General features: G+C 38.0%; 1 protein-coding gene across 5 annotated transcripts in view; it reads right to left on the bottom strand.

Annotated features, from left to right (window-relative positions):
* Positions 1 to 1,935: 1,935 nt before the first annotated feature.
* Positions 1,936 to 16,406, bottom strand: part of MPP7 (MAGUK p55 scaffold protein 7) — a 236,151-nt gene continuing 221,680 nt past the window's right edge. For all 5 annotated transcript variants that reach the window (XM_056136933.1, XM_056136941.1, XM_056136950.1 and 2 more), the window contains 5 exons: positions 15,246 to 15,326; positions 10,698 to 10,791; positions 8,387 to 8,495; positions 6,448 to 6,591; positions 1,936 to 4,404 (listed from right to left, as the gene is read on the bottom strand). In XM_056136933.1, the coding sequence (XP_055992908.1) occupies positions 4,225 to 4,404; positions 6,448 to 6,591; positions 8,387 to 8,495; positions 10,698 to 10,791; positions 15,246 to 15,326 (608 nt within the window). In that variant the 3' untranslated portion in view covers positions 1,936 to 4,224. The remainder of the gene's footprint in view (positions 4,405 to 6,447; positions 6,592 to 8,386; positions 8,496 to 10,697; positions 10,792 to 15,245; positions 15,327 to 16,406) is intronic.

Below are 16,406 nucleotides of genomic sequence, written 5' to 3'. Positions count from 1 at the left end.
TTCAAGCAGTTTAGGAAGAAAGTTCAGACCTGGGCCAGCAGTTTAGTAATATTAAAGATTTAGGAGCTGTTTCATTACTATGTCATTTTCCTTAGATTTGCCTTCATTTGCCTCTAGTTTAGAATCCAGTTTAGAATAGCTAGCATGTTGTCAAATATCCCAAACAGGAAGAATGAAGTGAAAGCATGTTTCTAACTCATATCTTGTTTAAAATCTAGGACTTAAATGTTTCTTATAATTCCATTTGGTAGCATGACCAGTTCAGACCAATGCCTGCAAAGAGATGGTCATTATTTTTCTTTTTATTTGGGGGGGACAGGAACCACACCTGGCAGTGCTGAGGGATCATTCCTGGTAAGGCTTAAGGGGCTATTTGAGGTGCCAGGATTGAACCTGGGTCAGCTGTGTGCAATGCAGACGCCCTACCTGCTGTACTATAGCTCCAGTTCCAGTCCTGTTCTGATTAATTTAGACCATATCTAGTTCATCACAAAGACTGGGATTCAAACTAAAGAGAAACCTATTTCATGAATTTTATTGCTTCCAATAACCACTGTTTGAAGAATAACCCATCATACAGGTAAAGATGTGTTAAAGTACATCTGAAAGTGTTTTGAGAACATTTTTTATCTTTTGGTATATATGCAATTTACAATCACTGTTCCTATTACCAAATCATACCTGTCTCTAGCTTTGCCTCAGTTTACAGTCAAATTGAGCAGTATAAAGCCGGGAAAACAGCAAGGAGTTGGAAGAAGCTGAACCACAATTCAAACCCTGATTCCAATATTCATCCCTAGAGGCCCTCAGTTCTAAAATATGAATCTACTATCTTCCAGGAAGTTGTGAGAATTTAATGAGTGCATGGAACCATACAGGTATTCGGCAAAATACTAATTGGTCTGGCAGGGATGCCTGTGTAAGAGCAAACTATTTCCTGTCCTTCAAAATTTTAAGTAGAACTTAGCAAGCATTTGAAAGGTAGAAACATAAGGAATGGCAATGATGCAATTAGGGCTATTTCTTTGAAATTGATATCAATTATTATAGTACATATAGTGACTACAAATAATTATTGGTTTGCTCTTGTATTGAAGATCGCCAGGAAATTTCTAGTGAACTTACTAACATGGGAACTTGTGACTATGAATATTTCAACAGTCATTTAAAAACTGTGTGATGTGATTATTAACTTTTATTATTATTAACTTCTATCCCAGGTTGTGTTCCAAAAACATCATCTGGATCAGTGCTTCCACATCCTGCCCACAGCTGTCACCTAAATTTCGAAGGCAAGTTTTCTTTTTGCTTTTCTGATGAGAAAATGAGGATCAGAGAGATTGACTTTCTCAGTGGTGGTAACTTTAGTACTACTGCATTTCTCTGATTAATTGGAAAAAATATTTGCCATCAAATCTGCAATAAAGAGTGGGCTGTGACCATTATGTAAAGCTTTTTTGGGGGGGAGAGGCAGGGGGTTGTATGGGGTTACCAGCTAGTGCGCAGTGGCAAGTGCTTTAGCCCTTCCCGATACTATTTACCCAGCCCTCATTGAAGCTTTACGAAAGGCGGAATGTTTATGTGGTGAAGTATGGTAGTCAAATAGAAAGTTTGAACCCAAGAATTCTGGATTCCATTCCCAATTGCTTAACTGCTGCACCATTCAATATTTCAGTGGAACAGAGTTGTGGCTAACTGGCTCAGCTGTCCTGTAATACTAAGTAGCATTTTGTCCCCATCCATACAGCTGGAGCTGCTTTGGTAGACTGGAACCTGGAAATGTCCTTCCCCAGGAATGAGAGATATATCCACAGTCTCTATCAAGGATGGGCCCAGTTTGTCCACGTTGTATTTCTCCATAAACAATTACAGAGTACAGGGTAGCATCAGACAAGTGAAACATTTGTATGCAAGAACCTTGATGAAACCAATGGGTGTTTGAAATAAATATCAAATTTAATTCTAGACACAGAAAATACAGTATGTCTTAGCATTAGAAAATAGAATTGTTCTACCACAGAAAACGTACAAGTGCAAAAACCATTTTCAGGATATAATTTGAAGATTCTTTATTAAGAGCAAAGGTTCTCTATTGTAGCTCAAGTCCCTGACAGTCAGAAAGATAACAAAAATCTATACCTTCAGTAAGCTGGTCAGAAGTTTTGTAAAAATTTTTACATGCTTTGTCAATTTAAAATTACTATAATTTAGATACATTCAATTATACAATACCAGAAATGTCAGCTTCAAAGCAGGAAGTTGAGAGTGAAGAAAACACTAATACAAGGGCTCTTTGAGTTGAACTTACTGTTGAATTTTAATCAAATTTGTCTAAGCATCAAAATGGTCATATTAGATTCTACTATTCTACCTCTTAAAAAGATGTTCCAAGTGTTTCCTTTGCGCTAGAGCTGAGCAATATTTTTAAAAAAATAGCTTAAAAGGGAAGAATGTTCTAGGTAACAACTCTGTTTATAGCAATCCTACCTCCCCACTTTATACTGTTTCTATCACCACGGTGGAGAACTGATGCAACTATTAAAAAATTTGGAATACCTAAATTATATACATTTCCCCATTACTTTTTTTTATATATGGAGTTCTGATCTGTGATAAATTTCAGTCAGTTTTCAAAGAGAATATTCTGCCTCAATTATCCATTAAGAATGTATTTTCTTAGATTAGCCAAATAACTATCAGACTTGATAAGTATATTTAGTTAATAGACTTAGAATTTGTTTAATTATATTAAGTAATGTTGAGCCTGATTATTCTGCTGTATCATGGCCACTGGAGTAGTTTTTATCTGTTTCTGATAAGGAAATCCAGTGATGGACTAATTATTTTAAATGCACATGTAATACATGTGTTCATTTCTCTGTGCATGAGTAAAGGTCAAATATTTACATGGAATGTTGACCCTGACTTGTTATAAAACTGCCATTTTGAAATGGTGGCAGTTTTACATATAATCTATTTTAAGAATAGGCCCATTTGATAATTAAAAAAATATGTCTTTCATGTGTTTCATAAATATATAAAATTTCACTCTATTCTATTTTTTTAAAACATCACATAACTCTACAAATCAAAAAAATATTTTTGATTGGTAAGGTTTGAGTGCATGCAAGAATGGCAGGACATATACAATTATGGACATTTCTAGCAATATAATTTACTTACTAAAAGATCAGTAGTATCAAAGAGAAATAAAGAGATTCTCTTGAAATATTTACAGTGAGTCTTTTAAAATGGCAAGATTAGAACAGCATCTGGCCAGTTTTAAGAATTGTTCTGATGGTGAACAAATAAGTTAACAGTATATGAAAAGTTTTCTAAAATACACCTTAGTATAATTTATATATGATCAATTTATACATATTTGAAAAATGATCCCATTTTCTTTTTCTGTATTAGTAACTCTTAGAATAAGAATCACATTGTTATAATTTATGGGAACAATCCAAAGTCAGCTTAAAAATAACATTCTTGGTGACACCAGAAGTGTCAGGTGAGGGTTTATTAATGTAAAGGCTCCCTGTAATCATTACTTCTCCCAATATGTCATCATTCTCAGACTGACACTTCAGGAAAGATTATGGGTGTGATACAATTTTTAAAAAGTTTATCTTCCCTCAACTTGTTACTAATATGTATTCATTCCTAAGGCCTAACATGAAGACTCCTTCTCTAAGGCCAATTTTCACAATTCATGGAAGATCTTTAAATACACACACTGTGCAAAGAAAAAGGTTGCACTTTTTGAAAAGAGAGAGAACTGCTCCCTACTGCCAGCAGATGAATCCATCCAGAAAAATAGCAAAGCTATTTCACTCCTAGCAGAGACGCTCAAGGCTGCTAAATTAATACCTTCAACCGGCAACGTGCAAACTGCAAGACAATGGGGCATAGCTAAAACCTGAGGATTGAACTCTACCATTCTTTTAACTTTCTTTAAAACACTCAACCTTAACTTAGTGATAAACAACCAGAAGATTCAGTGTTTTGCTCAGACAGGACCAAGCACACTCTGATTTTTGGTTACACTCAACACTGTGTTTGAAATAAGGCTATTTTCAAAAAAGATACCAAAACCAACATTGAAATTTAACCAAGATTGCACACCTAGGACAGTGATACAGATTTTAAAAACCCTACCACCAGTTAGGTCATGGAGTCAATCATGCACTCTATGGAAAGGGGAGTTTCGGAAATTCCCTGTGACTAGGAATGTAGCCAGCTCACTGGGACCCAGTGAGCGTCTGTCTCTAGTTTATCAAAAGTTGTTTTTAACTCGTTGAATGCCACAGTAAGATCATCATTGACTATAGTTTTGTCAAAAAGATGACCATATTGACTTTCCATGATCTGTGCAGATTTAATCATTTCTTGAAAGTCTTCTTCCTACAAAAGTAAAGAAAGTGGTTAACCAGACAGTCCCATCAGTTCACATCAATGTTAACATTCACAACTGATTTATAGAAGGTTTCTGTGTGTGTCTCATGTTTTCATTACCTTCTTGAATTCAAATTCCTCAGAAATCATGTTTTCTACAGCTCTATGATATACTTGTAAATAATCTGCTTTGGCAAGAGTGAAAATTTTCACCAGGCTGGAAGGAACTTCAGGATAGTTACTATAAGGTTATCATGGTATTAACAGTTTAATACCATAATTAAAATTATGGTGTGGGGTGTTAGGGGGAGATATTTGCTCTGATGCTTTGACTGCATTGCTGATTTACAGTAATAAACTATTTCACTCAGAGTTTGGTACATTTATAAAAGGATCTTCTGGTCTCATTAGAACTTCAGTCACATTTTAAAAAATAATTTTATTTGGCTAGAGAATTCAATACTAAAATAAAAGAGATAAATATGAGTCAAAGCCTACGAATATTTTTGGTCACCAATCATCATAGAGAAAATTTTAACTTTTTTTTTTGCCTTTTGGGTCACACCTGGCAATGCTCAGGGGTTACTCCTGGCTCTGCACTCAGGAATTACTCCTGGCAGTGCTCGGGGGACCATATGAGATGCTTGGAATCGAACCTGGGTTGGCCGCGTGCAAGGCAAACGCCCTACCCACTGTGCTATCGCTCCAGCCCCTGAAAATTTTAATTTTATACATAATACTGTAACTCTTTATACTTCAACATGGTAATTTTAGAATTTTCATATTTCAATGTCACAGATTTTACAAAAACACAAAACTTTACTGTCAAATGAGAATTATCAAATATTGGTAATCAAAGAGTCTATTTTAACAATTAATTATCTATAAATTAGTAGAAACTAAAGATAAGTAAATTAAGGGGGTGAGCTTTTGAAAATTTCTTTTTTATTTAGTCTTTTGGCTGTGCTCAGTGGACCATGTGCCAGGGATCAAACCTGGGTCGGCTGAGTGCAAGAAAAGCACCTGGACCCTTGTATTCTATCTTCAGCCCCTGCTTTTTAAGAAGTAACACATGATCTTAAGCTAAAAAGCCAAAAATTTTTCAAAAAGGAAAGAAAAACAAAGATCTCACACAGTAAAGATCTCACACAGTCATTATAATCATTAATGCAGTCTGTCATCAGTTTCAGTAAGTTTTATTGAATAATAAATGATTGTCTGCTTTATAACCAAAGTACTGCCTTTTCTTTTACTATTAAGTGTGATTATTGATGCAAGGAGACAAAAAGAATTAATTAATAAATATTTCATTTGACTATGAATAATGTGCTTTGGTGTTTCTCCTAAAAATAAAGCTAGTCTGAGGCCAGAGAGATAGTCTAGTGTGCAGGACATTTGTCCTGCACCTGGCTGACCTGGGTTTATTTATTTATTTTTTTTTTGCTTTTTGGGTCACATCTAGTGATGCACAGGTCTTATTCCTGGCTCTTCTTCATTCAGGAATCATGCCTGGTGGTGCTCAGGGGAACATATGAGATGCTGGGAATCGAACCTGGGTTGGCCACGTGCAAGGCAAACCCTTGGCAAGACCTTCCCATTGTACTATCCCTCCAGCCCTGACCTGGGTTTGATTTCCATATATATGGTTCCCCCGAGCCCATGAGGGTATATTCCTGAGTGCAGAGCTAAAAGTAAGTCCTGAGCATTTCCAGGTGTGACCCTAAAATAAATTAATAAAAAATAAAAGTAAGGCTAGTCTGAAAACAAATAGGTCTTTGTGATAAAATGCTAATTCTGAGACAGGTTTGATCGCTAAAATTTTTCTGAGTACCATAAAGGCCTACAAAATAGTTTTGAATTGGTGTAATAGGATATGAAGATCCATCCACAGAGCACAAAAAAGCAACTGCAGTTCAATCTCTCAAGACATGCAGGTGACTGCTAGAGATTTGGGGTGCCACGTCCATCTGTTATTGTCTTCCAAAGAGTTTTACCACATAGATGATTTTATGTGCTGCTTCTGTCTTTTCATCAAATTATCACCATACTCACGGTAAAGGGCTTTGCAGCCGTGTGGTCATCTCTGCTTGAAATAATCTTTGCATTTTTCCTCGTTACTCTCAAACGCTCTATTGAGGGGGGCTTGATAAATATCACATAGGGCTTAAATTCCAGTGTCCGTAAATGCTTCACGGTCTGCAAGGAAGAAAACAACTTCCTGTATTTCTCCATAATATCACAGGCAGGTTTTATAGTTAACACTGAATCTTCTTTCCAAGGGCAAAAAAAAAAATTCCTGAAAACTCTTTCATAATTAAATTGAGGTCTTTTCAACATATAATTATTCAGTCACTTGTTGTCAACTAAATGTCATAGTCCCTGAAAAGATGATGGAGATTGTAACTTGCTTTGAAATCGTGTGTTAGAACATGTCATAACATTGAACAGAAGCAACTCCAACTACCATGGAGCTGGGTGTTCCATCAAAAAATACCCTCCCCCAGAGATACTATTAAATTTCCCAACCATCCTGTTTAAGGCTCTTTCACATCTGAGGAATGAGTTCTAGTTAGCCCCCAGCTCTCTATGAAGCTCAGTCAACACCCCAACACCCCTTGAATGTTTTGTTATTTATACTACTCTTCCAGGGACTCATTTACCATCAAAGGTGAACAACAGAAGGGCGAAAATGGAAGGCTACTCCTGGTGTGCATGCAAGAACCTCTGAAAATTGAGCATGAACTATAAAAGCCACTGAGAGGCTTAGACAAGTCACAAGAGTGTGTGTGTGTGTGTGTGTGTGTGTGTGTGTGTGCGCGCGCGAGGGGGAGAGAAGGCTCTAAAGCCCTGGTAACAGAGACTAAGCCACACCAACGGAAGTGGGAACGACCAGACCCAGTCCACCAATTGGAGAAGACGAGCTCCTCACTGGAGCCTACAATAGGAGGCAGATACTCGACTGGTTCTTGGGACTCCTATTCCAGATGCAGCGTCCTCAAGAGACACAAAAGGGAAAAGGCAGTTGGGATACAGAAGGGACTACTAAGTAAACAATGGTTGGAGGGTTTGCTTGGGATGGGAGATGTGTGCTGAAAGTAGATTATGGACCAAACATGATGGCCACTTCACACCTGTATTGCAAACAATAACACCCAACAGGAGGGGGGGGGGGTGATGTGCCTGCCACAGAGAGAGGCAGGGGGTGGGAAGAGGTGAGGGTGGTGGAGAACGGGCACTGGTAGAGGGATGGGTACTTGAACATTGTATGACTGAAACGTAACTGTATCTCATGGTGATTCATTAAAATAAAAATAAAATTAAAAGCATACAATGAGAAAAAAAGAGCGAGAGAGAGAGCCAAAGGGGCACTCATTAGCTGGGCAGTGGAAGGCTGTGCCTCATGGAGTACAGCCATTGGAAGGACAGTTCGTGACCACTGAGTGAGACATGGTGGGTTGAGCTGCTGCTGGAGGCTCTGAGGTCTGTGATAGAGGACTGAGGGGTTCTATCTTTTATCCACTGGTCTGACATTTGCAGCATGCCTTGCGAAGTCCCAGCTGTCAGCTGCTGTAGGGATCTGATGCAGGACATTTCCCTGACTGCCCCACAGATCTTGCTGGGGCGCCAACATTTCTAGAATGTAGAATGTGCACAGAACCAAAATTCAAAGGAGGAGAAGCAAAAAGCAAAGGTCCTTTGTTTAAAAACTATCAACGCTTGTGACAACACATTTAAGCATCATTAATACTTGCCCAAAGCAATGTAAACTAAAGAACACAGACGTATTTAGAGGCCTCTCCTACTTTTTCCTATTATTATGAGCTGCTACAAAAAAAATTTCAATTTTTTTAGATGCATCCGTCATCTTAGAAAAATATACACGTACAGTGAAAGTGAGTAGACTTGAGATTCACTCCATATTAATATGCTCAAAGAAATGTAGAAAATTAATAGGTCAGAAAGGTAAGGAGTTAGTGTACTGTTTACTTACATGGGGTTGAACATCCAACAAACACACTTTATTTTTAGCTATCACAGACCGCACTGAGTCTATACTAGTGCCATAATAGTTGTTCTTATATTCACCATATTCAATAAACCTGCAGAAAATTACACATGCATCAGAACCATTTGTGAGCATAGATAAAGACAAGATAGAATTCAAGTATTTTTCCTAGATACATAAAATTATTACTGCATCTAATAAAGAACCAACTATTTGAGAATGTCAATTAAATTTTTTTTTCTATTTTACTTTTACATCTGGAGCGATAGCACAGCGGGTAGGGCGTTCGCCTTACAAGCGGTCAACATGGCCGACCCGAGTTCGATTCCTCCGCCCCTCTCGGAGAGCCCGGCAAGCTACCGAGAGTATTCGATATGCCAGACACAGTTACAACAAAGTCTCCAATGGAGACGTTACTGGGCCCGCTCGAGCAAATCGACGATCAACGGGAGGGCCTTTACCTTTACCTTTTACTTTTACATCTGTAATACTTGCTTATATTCGTTAAGCAGAAAGAAGTACTTGAGCCCAGCAGTTACTCTGCTTTCCATCACCTCTTTGGGGGAACAAACGAAATGCATTAAGATAGCAAATAAGCTAAACAATAGAAACTGCTGAAATTTCACTGCACACTACAGAATTAGCAAGGATCATTTTATAACTACACTAGGAACTGTGGTAGCTTTTGTAACCAGGGCAGCTTATTATGTGCTATTAAAAAACACAACTGCTTTGCCAAACACAAACATTTTGATGTTTCAATAAAATCTGATGATCCTGCCTTAAAACAGGAGCTGCTCCGTAACACTCTGAATTCTATTAGCAAGTAGAAGACGTGAGAAAAGCCATGAGCTACCAAGAGGATATTTGCATTGTTTAAATGATTAACACTGTTTAAATCTTTACTTAGGCATGGTGATCTATAATACTGTCAATTATGACATTTCATGCTTACAATGCTCTTACCTCACACACACCAGAGAATCTGTGTTCCTCCAGCAACAGCTCAAGGTCTCTCATCCCCCCATTGGTACACTTGGTTTTAGAGGCTGACTCCGTATCTGCTGCCACTGGCCCTTTGTTAATCCCTTACTGTTTTTTATCGGCCACAAAAGAAGGAAATCATTCTGACTTTGCCTCTCCCTCTGATTTCATTCAGCAGGATACCTTCTAGTTCCATGCCCTCTAGTTCCATCCACAGAGTGGTCAATTGCATGATTTTATCTTTACAGCTGAGTATATTTCACTGTTTACATATACCTTTTTATTTATTTTTTAAATCTGCCTATCAGTTCTTTTTTTTGGGGGGGGGGGGTGGGGGTCACACCCAGTGATGCTCAGGGATTACTCCTGGCCCTGCTTTCAGGAATTACTCCTGGCAGTGCTTGGGGGACCATATGGGAAGCTGGAAACTGAACCTAGGTCGGCCGCGTGCAAGGCAAACGCTCTACCTGCTGTGCTGTTGCTCCAGCCCCATAAATCTGCCTATCTGTTCTTGGGGACTTATCAGAGTGTCAATTGTCAATCAAGAATTGTCAATCCTGGGGTAGACAACAGAAGTGGAATTGCTGGGTCAAATGGAAGCACAATTCTTAATTTGGGGAGAAGGCTCCAGAGTGTTCAAAGAGGCTGAACCTATGACACTCCCACTGAGCGTGAATAAAGATTCTCTTTTCACAACAACCTTACCAGTACTCATTTCTATTTTTTTTAAATGTGTGCCAGTCCTATCCATGTGATATAAAATCTCATTGTTTTGATTTGTGTTTCTTTGATAAGTGCTGAAGAACACTTTTTTTCATATACCCACTGGACATCCGTAGGTCTTCCTTGAGGAAGTGTTTGTTCAGCTATACCTGGGGCTATACCTGGCAGTGCTCAGGGGACCATATGTGATGCTGGGGAACGAACTGGGGTCCACGCAAGGCAATAGCCTTAACCCATATATTGTTTCTCCAGTCCTAGTTTTTAAAATAAGGTTATTTCTAAATTATATTTTAAGATTCAAAACCTGTGGTGGAAAGAGGTTACAACAATACATAAATGACCTTTTCTCCATTCTTCAAAGAAGCTACCATACATTGAGCTTACCTGAATGATAGCAGCTCTGGGGGATTAAAAATTAACATGTGAAGACTTTTAACTACCAACTGGATTATCACCTTTTTATTACTTTGAAATATTAAAATAATTTCAATGGAGGGCTCCTATACACTGACAAAAACTATATATATGTACACACACAATGATTAAAAACAATAGCCACACAAAAATTCAAAAAATAACTTCAACATACTTGTTATTTTGTACATCTGTCTCAAACAAATGCTTGGAAATGAAAATATATTCAACACCATCACTCTCCTGGCTTCGTCTTGCTCTGGTTGTATCTGTAATTTAATTAAAAGGTATTGAGATAAGTTGGTATCAGCTGCTTAAATAAAAATTCTAAAGAAACCACCGCATATTTATTTAGTACTTTGAAAAAGTTTTTAAACATATAAAATGGAAATTAGCTCATAAAACAGCACAGGGTAATAAATTCAAGTTTTCTAACAATATATTTAAAGATGAATTTAAAATTAGGTTGTATTGTGTCTGTACTATCTTGAAGGTCTTCTACTGTGGTAATGAAATTGCTACTTAATATGCTTGCTATATATCTTGATCTTTAATTGTAACATCAAGTAAAGTCTATGAAATTATAAAGTCAAACTATTTCATTGTCTTCCAAACACATTTGAGTAGGCCATCGATACTTTGTTTTACTAACTGAAGTCAAAGACCTCTATATGCTTTTCATCCCCCCCATTTTGTAAAACTATAAATATATTCTTGGAATATTGTGAGCTCCTTAATGTTTAGTAGTTATAATTATTTGTTACTGGATTATAATGGAATGGAAAATCCAGGATTTACTTGAAAAAGAAAAAAACCTAAAAGAGTTGCATATGGCAAGTACAAACTACTATCCATTCTTCCAGGTGATCCCAACGAAAATCTTCAGACAGCCCACCTTCCCCCAAAACAACTGTCTAAGCACTTTGAAAATAAAAGGCATATGAAAGGTAGGGAATAGTGGAATGAAGTCAACTGCAAGGAGGAAGAGTTTAACCTTTCTTTCCTCTTAACTTTGCCCTAAAGAATAGGAACTGTCCATAGAGAAGCAGGGTAGAATGTATGAATATACTCCAATAGAAGCCCTGATCTGGTGGTCAAGGGAGAATTCAGGAAGGACAAGAGCAGGTGAAAAAATAATTCTGTGTATGAACCAACTACACTTAAAAGAATTTCTAAGCTATACATTTTGTGCATTTCTCCACGCAACTAACTCTAACTCATGAATAATAAAAGTACATGTCTTCTAGAATGAAAAATAATAGAGATAGTGGAATTAATATTGTGATATATCGTTTTCTTCTTTAACTCTTTAAAATATATTACAAAGGTTGTAATATTGGGCTGGAGAGAGAATACAGGAGTTAGGCTTGCATATGGCTAACCTGGCAACATCCCTAGCATTGCATATGGTTCCCTGAACACTTCCAGGAGTGATCCCTGAGCACAGAAGTTAGTCCTGAGGCCTGCTGGGTGATGGTCCCAAAACAATTTATAAGATTATCTGGTGGAGTTTTGAATGTGTGCACATATATTTAACAATAATGAAAAGAAAAACAGATAGTAAAGAAAAATGATCATGAGCTTTCTAGATTTTATCTGAAATCCCATAAACTCTAAGCATGTATGATTAACTATATGCATATTTGAGTCCCCAGATAAATGACAAGAGCAGAAAGTTAATGGTCAAGTTAAAAGGAGATACTAAAATATATTCCATTCTAAGTACACATAGAGGGGGCCAGGGTGATAGTATAGCAGGTATGGGGTTTGCCTTGGATGCAGCCATCCTGGGCTTGATCTCCAGCATCCCATAGTCTCCTGAGCACTGCCAGAAGTGATTCCTGAGTGCAGAGCCAGGAGTAACCTTTGTAGCTTGGTGTGGCTCAAAAAACAAAACAAAACAAAAAGGCACACATAAAAAAGGAAAAAATAGAGAAAACCAGAAAATAATGAGTTCAATCATTTCCATAACTTAGTAAATGTTAATATCTGTACAATTCAATGAAAAGTCAGACTGACAGTGATAAAGGCCATCTAAGAGAAACATGCTTCCTAAATTTTTATTAGACAGACACATTAAGCGTAAAGGTACAGGTAAATTAAAAGAAGACAAATGGAAGACAACATAGCTATAAGTGGTAAATATATGAAGGCTGGAGTGGCTATTTTAATATCAGCTAAAATTGCCAACACTCGAATATCATCCTTGGATTTATCTCAAGATTCCCAGAAATACCTATTAGCAAACTTTTATGGCACTTATAATAATATTGAGAATTGCTTTTGTATTTTACATCATTTATTATTTTATATTTAATAGATTGCCTCCTCTCACTTCATGATGTTTATGGGTTTCACATGTAGTAGTGGGCTGTTTACTTGCACTGCATTTCAAGTAATTCATTGTGTGAATAGACTGCAAATAACTTATCCAGGCTACTCCTGTGGGCATTTGGTAGCTCCCAGTTTTGAGCTCTCCTGAATGATCTATCTAGAGCATCTGAGTTGATACACCTGTATTTTTTTTTTATTATGTGTAGTTAGAGTAAAGCTGTGAGGTCACAGGGAATATGTTTGCTCAACTCTGGTAGGAACTGATGGCCTGAGCTGGTATTTATAGCTGTTTTCTCCATGCATGTCTGAAGCTACATGTCATCTACAGTATCTGCTATACATAGATTCTCAGGCAATCTTTCAGTTCTCCTGAAGGAGAATCTCTTTTGGAAAGGCCTTGGGGTATTTTCATAAAGACCCCAACAAGTTATCATCAGTCAAGTCTGAAAACAATCCCGTGCTGGATCTTTTTACAGCAGCATCTGTCTAAAGTGAATCAAAGGAGCCAGAGGAGTAACTAAGATGCATGGAGGAAGCCCAGGCTTGATTTGCAGCACCACATGGCATTGTGTGAGTACAGTGAGAACTGCCGGGTGCAGCCCCAAACAAACAAAAAAACTGAATCAGAGTGTAGTGTGACCTAAACCAAACAACAAAAAACTGAGAGTGTGAAGATACTAAGTTAGGGATTTGTTTGAAGAGATCCCCATCCCAGTACCTTTCAAGATACTGTCCATTTCTATAACTTCAGAGGCTACTATTGTTTTAATAGATAAAACTGAGGTCAGAGTATCCCCAGAAGTGGAGTAGAAATAAAACTATCAGAAGTGGGTTATGTTTGACAGACAACCTTTTTAATACTGATTATCTTCCAAAAATCAGGTATTACTACTAACTGGAGTGTAGCAAAGAAAACCAGTTGTTTGAAAGAACTGGGTAGTGTTATTAATGAGGAATAATGAAAAGTGACAGCATAAAATGTGATTTTTAAATCTGACTATTGCCCATGGAACCAAGTCAAAACACCCTTCCTATTCCATTTTCTCCACTGTGATCTGGGGTAACTGCCACTTTCACACTGGGAGGATAAAACAAATTAAGACAGAGGAGATAAATAGGCAACAAGAAGTTAAAATTGTGGGTTTTACCCTTGTAATTTGTTTTCCTATCCTCTAGATTTCTTTTGAATTGCTCAAAGTTTAACAGTTATTTTGTACCTGTATATTGTAATTCGGATGTAAGAGAAATAACATTTTTTTTAAAAAAAGAAAAACAATTTAATTCCACATTTCCAGACTTTTCCTTTCATCTGTTGGTGGAAGCCAGGAATCCTATAACCTATGGCTGAAAACGATTACAAACAATCATCTGGAAAAATGTAGTAACAAGGAGTAGCTTGAAGTAATAGAAAACTATAATTTTAAAATAAAGTTGAACTCTTCCAAAACCCAGAGAACATGGCTAAGGGCAATATACAAACTGTTTTTTTAACAAGTACTAAAACCACTTGAAAAAGCCAACATTTCAATTTAGTCTTTTAGACAGCTTTCTAATATCAACATATTAAGTAGTCAAATGGCATTTATTCTGGAAATCAAAATGCTTCCAGCTCACATTTCATTGGTAAGAATGCCTGTGAAAACCACTTTTATAAAAATAGATCTAATTCTGTCTACTGAAAGGAAGCCACCACACTTAGATGATATGGCCGTGAAAGGGCCATTTAATACTATCTGCCAATTACTACATATAAAAAAGTAATTAAGGAAGGTTTATACTATAAGGAGCCTCCTTCAACTCTTGTGGTTTGCTCCTTCTAATCTTAAAGCTGGCACAAAGCAACTCTGGAGAGCATTAGCACTTTTTTTTAGGAAATAAAATACTTTTATTTAGAAGAAAATTTGTAAATAATTGGATGCCACTTAAGGTATTAAAATTCACTGCAAAAACCGGAGTGCAGGGGAGTTGTGATTAACTGCTGTCCTTCTGGTGATTACCGGGAGCAAATCTCTTAGGTCCTGTGTCTCAGTGTATGTCTCTGTACAGTGTAGATCTGTCACCATAGACCCCCTATGCTGCTGTGATGTCTGGGAGTGCTTTGATTATTGTAAGTGAATGCTTGGTAGCATGAATGATCTGCAAATGTGAGGAAGTCGGCCATACAGAGCTGGTGGTATTATAATGCACAGAAGTTGGGGCCAGAGAGATGATAGTATGATATGGAGGGCGCTTGCCATGCACACAGCCGACCTGGATTCAATCCCTGGGTTCAGTTCCCTGAGCACCACCAGGAATGATCCCTGAGTGTGGAGCCCGGCGTAAGCTCTGAGCACAGCAGTATGTCACCCTCCCCCAACAAGATCAAAAGTAAGCAGAGTGCAGGTCTTACGAGGCACTGTCACACCATAGTGTTGGGTATCACTGATGAGCAGCTTCCGTTTCAGTTCATTCAAACCTACTCCCACGGGACCTGAAAAGAAAAACAGGGTAAACAAATTCATTACTAAGCAGAACACCCTACTAACAGTTCTATACTTAATATGGATTCAGAAGACTGAGACCAATTTTGCAAGCCGAGATTACAAATCTCCAACTTGCACCGTAAGGAAAAGCTAGTTTTTTTTCCCTTTTGCAAGGGAGGTGGGGGGTTGCTTTTACAGTTGTTAAAATTCAAATTCCCATCTTCTTTTCTTTTTCAAGACTTTTTTTTTCTTTTCTTTTTTTATTAGTGAAAAACCATGAGGTACAGTTATAGGCTTACAAATTTTGTGCTTGGGTTTCAGTTATACAATGATCAAGTGCCCATCCCTCCACCAGTGCCCGTCATCCATCCCCACGGGTCCCAGCATCCCCCCCCCCAACCCTCATCGCCCCCGCCCCCCGTCCCATCCTGCCTCTGTGGCAGGGTATTCCCCCTTGTTCTCTCTCTCTTCTTTTGGGTATTGTGTTTTGCAAGAGAGGCTTTGAGTGGCAATCATGTTTGGTCTATCGACTACTTTTAGCATGCTTCTCCCACCCTGGGAGGACCCTCACAACACCCTTCATTTGGTACTCTCTTCTCTATCTGAGCTTCCTTTTCACCTAGAGCCTGTGGCTGGCCTTCCATTCATGGAGCAAAATTCCTGGTACTAATCTCAGCCATTCCTGGGTGTTACTCTCCCTTTTTGTTGCTTTATGTTCCCCAGATGAATGCAATCTTTCTGTGTCTATCCCGCTCTTTCTGACTCATTTCGCTTAACATGATACTTTCCATGTAGTACCACTTGTATGTAAATTTCATAACTTCATCTTTTCTAACAGCTACATAGTACTCCATTGTGTAAATGTACCAAAGTTTCTTTAACCAGTCATCTGTTCTTGGGCACTCAGGTTTTTTCCAGATTCTGGCTATTGTAAAGAGTGCTGCAATGAACAAACAATTGCAGATGTCACTCAAGACTTTTTTCAGATAGCACAGCGGTAGGGGGTTTGCCTTACAAGCGGTCAATATGCCCGACCTGAGTTCGATTCCTCCGCCCCTCTCGGAGAGCCCGGCAAGCTACCGAGAGTA

This window comes from Sorex fumeus, unplaced genomic scaffold (assembly GCF_029834395.1).
Source record: "Sorex fumeus unplaced genomic scaffold, SorFum_2.1 ptg000007l, whole genome shotgun sequence".
Lineage (NCBI taxonomy): Eukaryota > Metazoa > Chordata > Mammalia > Eulipotyphla > Soricidae > Sorex > Sorex fumeus.
This window is presented reverse-complemented; position numbering and strand designations above follow the sequence as displayed.